The sequence below is a fragment of the Barbus barbus genome (genome assembly GCF_936440315.1).
Source record: "Barbus barbus genome assembly, chromosome: 41".
NCBI lineage: Eukaryota > Metazoa > Chordata > Actinopteri > Cypriniformes > Cyprinidae > Barbus > Barbus barbus.
The window spans coordinates 27,114,606-27,126,400 of NC_136719.1; the positions used below are offsets into that span (position 1 = coordinate 27,114,606).

The 11,795-nt window shown below is 37.6% G+C and overlaps 1 protein-coding gene across 1 annotated transcript in view; it reads right to left on the bottom strand.

Moving 5' to 3' along the window:
• Positions 1-3,229: 3,229 nt before the first annotated feature.
• The window catches only part of trappc1 (trafficking protein particle complex subunit 1), a 9,308-nt gene continuing 742 nt past the window's right edge, over positions 3,230-11,795 (bottom strand). The window contains exons 3-5 of the mRNA XM_079403092.1: positions 7,255-7,325; positions 7,036-7,174; positions 3,230-3,834 (exon numbers count right to left, since the gene is read on the bottom strand). Of these exons, the coding sequence (XP_079259218.1) occupies positions 3,706-3,834; positions 7,036-7,174; positions 7,255-7,325 (339 nt within the window). The 3' untranslated portion in view covers positions 3,230-3,705. The remainder of the gene's footprint in view (positions 3,835-7,035; positions 7,175-7,254; positions 7,326-11,795) is intronic.

Below are 11,795 nucleotides of genomic sequence, written 5' to 3' on the forward strand. Positions count from 1 at the left end.
ATAGGAAGTCAAGGAAATAGCACAAAATAGCCCAAAAAAATGATTCCAAGCTTTTGCATGGTAGTGTATAACTTTTAACCTGGCAAAAGATGCGTGGAAAATTTTCATACAAGCCGCCTTGCTCTTTTTAGCAATTTAGAAAGTCAAACATTTGATAAGTGACCCCAAAAAATGGAAGTTACTTTTCTTTGAGAAATGCTGATTTGCATACCCATTGCTAGACTGCAACAACACTGATACATCCTGACATTAAGCTTGCAGGAATTATGTGCATGTTAAATTCTGGTGTAATGGTTTTCACGTTATGAGTTGGAAGAAATTACAGTCCATCATTCATTAGAGGTCATAGAGGTCGAGATGAGTTCAACTCTTCATGAAGAAGTCAAGCAGCGTCAGTTGGCATGTGGGATCCGAATAGTGTTGCATTGTAGTTTTCCGTTACTCTTTTGTAACGTCTTTTATTTTAACATCTATGCATGTTATCAGAACCCTTCAAATAAAAATAAAGATAATGTTGAACTGAGATTTTACAGCGTTTGCAGCATTGTGACGTGTTTAACTCAATTCTACTTGATGTGATTCAATCAAGTCTGCAAGCACTGATCTGATACAGGACCGATCTTCATTTAGGGCTGCTCTGTCATTATTGCACTAATTTGACGTTTTTATGTGTCGTCAAGAATGAACAAGAAACAGTCAGCCTAGGTTTGTTAGAGCAGAATCAGAGTGGCTTTCAACACCTGGCTGTTTTTACATTGTATAACGTCTATAATACACAAGCCTTTGTAGGATTATATATGGACCAATCATAGAAAACACATAATTAGTCAAATATAGAAAAATAAAAAATAACATTAGTATGATGAATAACTTCTCAGCTCTCATTTTTAACTACAGTAGGTAATTATTAGCTTGCATATTGGTTGTTTATTAGTACTTAAGCACATATTAATTCTGTATTCTTCATGACCATATTCTGCATCCCATAATCCTAAACTTAACAACTACAACGACTACCTTACAAGATATTAATAAGCAGTAAATGAAGAGTTTATTGAAGTAAAAGTCATAGTTAATAGTGAATATGTGTTTATCATTCTAAAGTGTTAAAGATAATTTAGGATACAAATGATTGGTTATTGTCCAGCAGTGTACTTAATGTGTTATTTTCTTCTGTATTTCACTATTCCCTGTATGTACATGTTTCAAACACTGCTTTATTTGCTGTAGACAGATGCAGAAGTGAATTCAGAGATGAGAGTGAATGAGTTTCAGTGACGCTTCAGAGGTAAAGATTATTTACAGCATTGTCTATGATAAGATATTTCTTTTAACAGACTCATCAGACTAATGTATAATAGAACAGAACAGAATAAAGGAGTATGTGAATGTGTAAGTATCCATTACTGTGTGCCATGTACTCTACATACAACACTCACAAAATACAATCTGAAATATGTCAACAATAGTACCCTTATAAGGACATCTTTGTAACTTATACTCAAAAAGGTGCATATTAGCACATTAGAGTACCAATATGTACCGTAATGTACAACTATGAAACTTTTTGGGGTAAATAAGGTACAAAGATGTGCTTTTAATGGTACTGCAGTGACAAGCTGTTGTATTTCATTCTTTCTTTTTCCTTTTTCTCTCTTTCTTTCCTTCTGTTTTATAATCATATATAATCATATAATCATAAAGCATATTAAGCAGAAAGGTATGATTAAAAATAAAACCTGTCAATTAGACAAGGGTTAACTGAAAAAGAACAGGTATAACACTAGACACTCCGTCCCCCTCACTTCTGAAATGATGGCTACGCCTCTGTTACAACCTATGCTCTCAATGTCAAATGCAGAAACATTAATTCATGCATTCATGACCTCGAGGCTAGATTATTGTAATGCTTTATTGGGTGGTTGCTCTGCACGTTTAATAAACAAACTCCAGCTGGTTCAAAATGCAGCAGCTAGAGTTCTTACTAGAACCAGGAAGTATGACCACATTAGCCCGGTTCTGTCAACACTGCACTGGCTCCCTATTAAACATCGGATACATTTTAAGATCTTGCTAATTACCTATAAAGCCCTGAATGGTTTGGCTCCTCAGTATTTGAGCGAGCTCTTATCGCATTATAGTCCTTCACGTCCGCTGTGATCTCAAAACTCTGGCTATTTGATAAAACCTAGAATATCAAAATCAACTGCGGACGGGAGATCGTTTTCCTATTTAGCTCCCAAACTCTGGAACAATCTACCTAACACTGTTCTGGAAGCAGACACACTCTGTCAGTTTAAATCTAGATTAAAGACCCATCTCTTTAACCTGGCTTACACATAATACACTATCACATTTCTATAATTCAGATCCGTTAAAGGATTGTTAGGCTGCATTAATTAGGTCAACCGGAACCGGGAACACTTCCCAAAACACCTGATGTACTTGTTACATTGTTAGAAGAATGGCATCTACGCTAATATTAGTCTGTTTCTTTCTTATTCCGAGGTCACCGTAGCCACCCAGATCCAGACTGTATCCAGATCAGATGGTGGATCAGCACCTAGAGATGACCTCTACAGCAGGACACCTAGATGACCCCAGAGACTGACCCCCAGTGAAGACCCTGTCTCCAAGACGGCCATCGGGACAAGACCACAGGAACCAGATGAGTCCTTTGCACAATCTGGTTCTGCTTTAGTCTAGATTTAAACTGATGATTTTGTCTGGCCAGAGGAGAATGACACTATTTCAACAAACTATTTCCGTCTAAATACTGTAAAGCTGATATAAAGCCACCCAGATTTATATCAAGCCGATGTAAAGCTGCTTTGATACAATTTGCATTGTTAAAAGCACTAAATAATATTGACTTGATTTAACACATGCAAGAAGCCATTGATCATCATGTAGATGTAAATGCACCATACGAGCAAATCATTTCTAAAATAACACAATATTCAATGCAACAAGTTAAAAGCTACAGAATCCAGTTGCTGCCTTTGGCAGGGCAGGGGAGAATGTTCTAGATTCATTAATGGTTCCCATCAGAGACCAAGGAGATTAGAGTAAATTGAGAAGGGGTTACTCTGTTATGCATGTGGACATGATGGTCCCATAGCAAAGCACTGTTTGGAGAAAAGGAAAGGAAGTCTTTTGTTTTGTATGTGGAAGGATGGGAAAGACAGTGTCACTTTTCACACAAAAGATAGACGGGCTATTGTGATTTGCTTCAAAAAATAGTTTAGAACCCCAGTTGGCACTGTTGAAAAGATCAACAAATAAAATAAATTATAAAAAAAATTATAAAATATCCATTGTTTTCAAAACAATTCAAGTCTCCTGTATATAGTGCTTTCATCATTTGGACTTGAACATGTTACTTATCCTGAATCTTTTAATCTTTAATTAATTTCAAACATCACATAAATTCATTTTTGAACATTATTCTGCAATAAATCTCCAAACGCTGATGTTTTTAAACAGCAATAACTGACAGCAATAAATAGGAACATGAATGGAAAAGTCAAATGAAACTTGAAGTCATTGCCATCACGCGAGAACACGCATACAATAATAAAAAAGGAATCATTTATTTTGATCAATTCTGTGAGTCTTCAAATAATGAAAAGTTATATTTAACAAAAGAACTGTGGTAGAGGAAGCAGATGCTGAGTATCAATAGAAGCTGATGTTTTATTGTGATCAGGCGGCGCGGACGCTGAAGAACGGTAAAGCTCTGATGAAAGAGTCCAGTTTACTGTTGAACAGATCGCTCTGGAGAGACTCGCCCAGCACACACAGCGGGTTCTTCACGATGTACTCCACATACAGCTGCACACAGACACCATCAGAGACAGTTATCAGAGAAAAGACAGAGAGTACTAGAGTTCTATGTGTGTGTCTGTGTGTGTGTGTGTGTGTCTGTGTGTGTGTGTGTGTGTGTGTGTGTCTGTGTGTGTGTCTGTGTGTGTGTGTGTGTCTGTGTGTGTGTCTGTGCGTGTGCGTGTCTGTGCGTGTGCGTGTGTGTGTGTGTGTGTGTGTGTGTGTGTCTGTGTGTGTGTGTGTCTGTGTGTGTGTGTGTGTGTGTGTGTGTGTGTGTGTGTCTGTGCGTGTGTGTGTCTGTGTGTGTGCGTGTGTGTCTGTGTGTGTCTGTGTGTGTGTGTGTGTGTCTGTGTGTGTGTGTGTGTGTGTGTGTGTGTGTGTCTGTGTGTGTGTGTGTGTGTGTGTCTGTGTGTGTGTGTGTGTGTGTGTGTGTGTCTGTGTGTGTGTGTGTGTGTGTGTGTGTGTGTGTCTGTGCGTGTGTGTGTGTGCGTGTGTGTGTCTGTGTGTGTGTGTGTGTGTGTGTGTGTGTGTGTGTGTCTGTGTGTGTGTGTGTGTGTGTGTGTGTGTGTGTCTGTGTCTTAGGGGTGGGCAATATGGCAAAAATATCATATCACGATTGTTTTAGGAAGATCACGATTTCACGATTTTATCACGATTCTTTGTCATGTTGGTTTTACTGTTTTGTCTGCGCAGTGCAGCCAAACTAATTTCCCTGTTATAAAGACAAAGCCTTTCAAGGTAACAAAATATAAAAAAGAATGGTGGATATTTAGGCCAAAGTGGGTGAAGATAAAAATCTTTGTCATTATTTTATATTTGTTATTAAAAAATAAGAACAAAGATACACATTACAAATACACATAATATACAAATAAAACAAACAGTGCTTTATTTTCAGGTACAATAGGTGTATTTAGCAGAGCATTCAATTAAATTAAATGAACAAATATAAAAATAAAACTCTATATAGATTGATTCCTATTAAAGCAACTGTATTATGTTTTCAGTCAAGAATGGTGAGGGTTTTTTTCTCTTTGTTTTTTGTTGTTAAATATTCTGTCATCTGTCTGTCAATTCTGTCATAATGTTTTATTTTTATATCATCATTTACTCAAAAGTTGTTTTAAACCTGAATGAGTTTCTTTCTTCTGCTGAACATAAATGCTATTTTGAAGAAGGTGGAAAACCAATCAGTTGCTGGTCCTCAGTGACTTCCACAGGATTGTTCTTTCCTATCAAAGTCAATGTGGACCAGCAACTGTTTGGTTACCCTCATTCTTCAAAATATCTTCTTTTGGGTTCAGCACAAGAAATTAATAGAGGTTTGGGAAACATGTGACTGAGTAAATAATGACAGAAATTAAATTTTAGGGTGAACTATCCCTTTAATGACAGTCGACAGCATGTTTAGTGTCCTGTCCCTTTAAGAGCTGCACGCATCTAATATACAGACACACATCCGTTTCTCTCTTAACTATTTACTTTCATTTTAGAGATAACCAACTCAGTCTGTATGTAAACCTTGTGTGTTTGACAGTATTAGCGCAAAAGATAAGTTAGTTGAGTAATCAGGAGCTGTTAGACAGGATTTTTAGTGTCCGTGCTTCAGGTGTATGCGCTCAGAAAAAGCGCAGGTCAGACCAGCGCGTGAATTAAACATTTAACCAGCAAGGCTTGTGTGCAAATAATGTAGTTTTGCGATCGTGAATAAGTGCAGTGTCCTGTCAGAGTAACTCTACTGCTGTATGTCGTGTTGTACAGTACATAGAGACGGAGACCAGAACTGCAGCTGATAGAATTTGCGCTGTTGCACGATACTATGAGATTTCTTCAAAAGCAGATCTGCTGCAGTGTGTGTGTGTGTGTGTGTGTGTGTGTCACAGTGCTGTAGATCTGCTGAAGTGTGTGTGTGTGTGTGTCTTACAGTGCTGTAGATCTGCTGAAGTGTGTGTGTGTGTGTGTGTGTGTGTGTGTCTTACAGTGCTGTAGATCTGCTGAAGTGTGTGTGTGTGTGTGTCTTACAGTGCTGTAGATCTGCTGAAGTGTGTGTGTGTGTGTGTGTGTCACAGTGCTGTAGATCTGCTGAAGTGTGTGTGTGTGTGTGTCACAGTGCTGTAGATCTGCTGAAGTGTGTGTGTGTGTGTGTCTTACAGTGCTGTAGATCTGCTGAAGTGTGTGTGTGTGTGTGTCTTACAGTGCTGTAGATCTGCTGAAGTGTGTGTGTGTGTGTGTGTGTCACAGTGCTGTAGATCTGCTGAAGTGTGTGTGTGTGTGTGTCACAGTGCTGTAGATCTGCTGAAGTGTGTGTGTGTGTGTGTCTTACAGTGCTGTAGATCTGCTGAAGTGTGTGTGTGTGTGTGTGTGTGTGTGTCACAGTGCTGTAGATCTGCTGAAGTGTGTGTGTGTGTGTGTGTCTTACAGTGCTGTAGATCTGCTGAAGTGTGTGTGTGTGTGTGTCTTACAGTGCTGTAGATCTGCTGAAGTGTGTGTGTGTGTGTGTGTGTGTGTGTGTCACAGTGCTGTAGATCTGCTGAAGTGTGTGTGTGTGTGTCTTACAGTGCTGTAGATCTGCTGAAGTGTGTGTGTGTGTGTGTGTGTGTCTTACAGTGCTGTAGATCTGCTGAAGTGTGTGTGTGTGTGTGTGTGTCTTACAGTGCTGTAGATCTGCTGAAGTGTGTGTGTGTGTGTGTCTTACAGTGCTGTAGATCTGCTGAAGTGTGTGTGTGTGTGTCTTACAGTGCTGTAGATCTGCTGAAGTGTGTGTGTGTGTGTGTGTGTGTCTTACAGTGCTGTAGATCTGCTGAAGTGTGTGTGTGTGTGTGTCTTACAGTGCTGTAGATCTGCTGAAGTGTGTGTGTGTGTGTGTGTGTGTGTGTGTCTTACAGTGCTGTAGATCTGCTGAAGTGTGTGTGTGTGTGTGTCTTACAGTGCTGTAGATCTGCTGAAGTGTGTGTGTGTGTGTGTGTGTGTGTGTCTTACAGTGCTGTAGATCTGCTGAAGTGTGTGTGTGTGTGTGTCTTACAGTGCTGTAGATCTGCTGAAGTGTGTGTGTGTGTGTGTCTTACAGTGCTGTAGATCTGCTGAAGTGTGTGTGTGTGTGTGTGTGTGTGTGTGTCTTACAGTGCTGTAGATCTGCTGAAGTGTGTGTGTGTGTGTGTCACAGTGCTGTAGATCTGCTGAAGTGTGTGTGTGTGTGTGTGTGTGTCTTACAGTGCTGTAGATCTGCTGAAGTGTGTCTCTGCAGTTCGGCACACCAAGGTCTGTATTCATCACCAGTCTGATTCCCGTTGGAGTTTCATAATAATGCAGCTTATAACGGCTGGTCTGGAACGCCAGAAAGCCGTCTTTCCTGAAGCATTCAGTCAAGGAGAAAACACACATTCTTTCACACACACACACACACACACACACTGATGAGAGGAAGGATACATGTCCAGTGGACTCATCTTACTGACGAAGGAGCGGATGGAGAACAGCATCCCGTACATCAGCTTAAACTCCTGATGAATCAGAACAGAATCAGCCTTCATGATAATGACTGTCAGTAACAGCAGATATTTACAGCTGTAAGAATATGAGGAATATCAACTCCCTGTACACAGAATACAATTAACACAGGAATAAAATAAACTTAAGAAATAACATGGCATTAGAAAGGACATATGAATAAAATTAGTCAAAATATGCATAATAATACGGTTTGCAGCTCATGAAAAAGACATTTTAGCAAATGGTTGTGCAGGAAATATTTGACTCACGATTCCCCCTTCTTTTATCTTACAAAAATCATGAAGTTATTTTTCTGCGCTAAACCATGGTGATGAATAATGTGACATTTGTGATATTATTTCTGTGTTAGATGTTAAGAGTTTTTTTTATTTAAAAGGTAATTATTATTAATGATAAAGAAAAAAGAAATATGACAATTTACAGCCGTTTATCCACTGTAATTATTCCATTTAAATTACATTATATATATATGTGTGTGTGTGTGTATACCATATTCTGTCTTTTATCTCACTGTTCTGACTTATTGTCAAACATGCATTTTTTTAAAGAAAGTATTTTAAAGAAATTGATTTTTTTATTTGTTTAAATTTTTTTATTTCTTTTAATCAATAAATAACAGGAATACTAAAAGAAAGTAATATATATAACACTATGTAGAATATATACACACACACAGACACACACACACACTCTCTCTCACACAAACACACACACACAGAGAGAGAAATTCAAATACTCAAGAAAATATATATACTATACAGGAGTCAACATCTGAAGTGGATCAAAAAAGTTCATGAGAGTTCTCATGAAACAAGAAGAGCAGCTCAGATGAAAGGTTTGATCTGTATAGATTGATATGTACACTCACCTAAAGGATTATTAGGAACACCTGTTCAATTTCTCATTAATGCAATTATCTAATCAACCAATCACATGGCAGTTGCTTCAATGCATTTAGGGGTGTGGTCCTGGTCAAGACAATCTCCTGAACTCCAAACTGAATGCCAGAATGGGAAAGAAAGGTGATTTAAGCAATTTTGAGCGTGGCATGGTTGTTGGTGCCAGACGGGCCGGTCTGAGTATTTCACAATCTGCTCAGTTACTGGGATTTTCACGCACAACCATTTCTAGGGTTTACAAAGAATGGTGTGAAAAGGGAAAAACGTCCAGTATGCGGCAGTCCTGTGGGCGAAAATGCCTTGTTGATGCTAGAGGTCAGAGGAGAATGGGCCGACTGATTCAAGCTGATAGAAGAGCAACTTTGACTGAAATAACCACTCGTTACAACCGAGGTATGCAGCAAAGCATTTGTGAAGCCACAACACGCACAACCTTGAGGCGGATGGGCTACAGCAGCAGAAGACCCCACCGGGTACCACTCATCTCCACTACAAATAGGAAAAAGAGGCTACAATTTGCACGAGCTCACCAAAATTGGACGGTTGAAGACTGGAAAAATGTTGCCTGGTCTGATGAGTCTCGATTTCTGTTGAGACATTCAGGTGGTAGAGTCAGAATTTGGCGTAAACAGAATGAGAACATGGATCCATCATGCCTTGTTACTACTGTGCAGGCTGGTGGTGGTGGTGTAATGGTGTGGGGGATGTTTTCTTGGCACACTTTAGGCCCCTTAGTGCCAATTGGGCATCGTTTAAATGCCACGGCCTACCTGAGCATTGTTTCTGACCATGTCCATCCCTTTATGACCACCATGTACCCATCCTCTGATGGCTACTTCCAGCAGGATAATGCACCATGTCACAAAGCTCGAATCATTTCAAATTGGTTTCTTGAACATGACAATGAGTTCACTGTACTAAAATGGCCCCCACAGTCACGAGATCTCAACCCAATAGAGCATCTTTGGGATGTGGTGGAACGGGAGCTTCGTGCCCTGGATGTGCATCCCACAAATCTCCATCAACTGCAAGATGCTATCCTATCAATATGGGCCAACATTTCTAAAGAATGCTTTCAGCACCTTGTTGAATCAATGCCACGTAGAATTAAGGCAGTTCTGAAGGCGAAAGGGGGTCAAACGCAGTATTAGTATGGTGTTCCTAATAATCCTTTAGGTGAGTGTAGATAGAGATGTAGATAGAGATATAGATGTAGATAGAGATGTAGATAGAGATATAGATTGATATAGAGATAGAGATGTAGATGTAGATAGAGATATAGATGTAGATAGAGATATAGACAGAGATGTACAGTGGCATGCGAAAGTTTGTGAACCCCTTGCAGAATCTGTGAAAATGTGGATAATTTTACCAAAATAAGAGAGATCATACAAAATGCATGTTATTTTTTATTTAGTACTGTCCTGAGTAAGATATTTTCCATAAAAGATGTTTACATATAGTCCACAAGACAAAAAAATAGCTGAAATTATTAAAATAACCACATTGAAAAGTTTGGGAACCCTTGGTTCTTAATACTGTGTGTGGTTACCTGGATGATCTACGACTGTTTTTTTGTTTTGTGATGGTTGTTCATGAGTCCCTTGTTTGTTCTGAACAGTTCAACTGAGCACTGTTCTTCAGAAAAATCCTCCAGGTCCTGCAGAATCTTCAGTTTTCCAGCATCTTTTGCATATTTGAACCCTTTCCAGCAGTAACTGTATGATTTTGAGATCCATCTTTTCACGCTGAGGATGATTGAGGGACTCAAACACAACAATTAAAAAAGGTTCAAACATTCACTGATGCTCCAGAAGGAAACACGATGCATTAAGAGCCGGGGGTGAAAACTTTTGAACAGGATGAAGATATTTTCCATTTAGTACTGCCCTTCTGACACGACAGAAGATACTTGCATGTTTCCTGGAAGACAAATGAAGTACAATTTACCTTGATCTTTTCACCCCCGGCTCTTAATGCATTGTGTTTCCTTCAGGAAACAAACGTTCCTGAAGTTCACAAACTTTTGAATGTGGTTATTTTAATAATTTCAGCTATTTTTTTGTCTTGTGGACTATATGTTAACATCTTTTATGGAAAATATCTTACTCAGGACAGTACTAAATAAAAATAACATGCATTTTGTATGATCTCTCTTATTTTGGTAAAATTATCCACATTTTCACAGATTCTGCAAGGGGTTCACAAACTTTCGATCCCCACTGTATATATAGATGTAGATAGAGATAGAGATGTAGATATAGATGTAGATAGAGATGTAGATATAGATAGAGAAGTAGATATAGATGTAGATAGAGATGTAGATATAGATGTAGATATAGATAGAGAAGTAGATATAGATGTAGATAGAGATAGAGAAGTAGATATAGATGTAGATATAGATAGAGATGTAGATATAGATGTAGATAGAGATAGAGAAGTAGATATAGATGTAGATAGAGATATAGATGTAGATATAGATGTAGATAGAGATAGAGATGTAGATATAGATGTAGATATAGATATAGATACAGAAATAGATATAGATGTAGATATAGATGTAGATACAGAAATAGATATAGATGTAGATATAGATGTAGATATAGATGTAGATAGAGATAGAGATGTAGATATAGATGTAGATATAGATACAGAAATAGATATAGATGTAGATAGAGATGTAGATGTAGATATAGATGTAGATATAGATGTAGATACAGAAATAGATATAGATGTAGATAGAGATGTAGATAGAGATGTAGATAGAGATGTAGATATAGATGTAGATAGATAGAGATGTAGATATAGATACAGAAATAGATATAGATGTAGATAGAGATGTAGATGTAGATATAGATATAGATGTAGATATAGATGTAGATACAGAAATAGATATAGATGTAGATAGAGATGTAGATATAGATGTAGATAGAGATGTAGATATAGATGTAGATAGAGATGTAGATATAGATGTAGATAGAGATATAGATGTAGATATAGAGATGTAGATATAGATGTAGATAGAGATATAGATGTAGATATAGATATAGATACAGAAATAGATATAGATGTAGATAGAGATGTAGATGTAGATATAGATGTAGATACAGAAATAGATATAGATGTAGATAGAGATGTAGATGTAGATATAGATGTAGATATAGATGTAGATACAGAAATAGATATAGATGTAGATAGAGATGTAGATGTAGATATAGAGATGTAGATATAGATGTAGATAGAGATATAGATGTAGAAATAGATATAGATACAGAAATAGATATAGATGTAGATAGAGATGTAGATGTAGATATAGATGTAGATATAGATGTAGATAGATAGAGATGTAGATATAGATACAGAAATAGATATAGATGTAGATAGAGATGTAGATGTAGATATAGATATAGATGTAGATATAGATGTAGATACAGAAATAGATATAGATGTAGATATAGATGTAGATACAGAAATAGATATAGATGTAGATAGAGATGTAGATATAGATGTAGATACAGAAATAGATATAGATGTAGATAGAGATATAGATGTAGATATAGA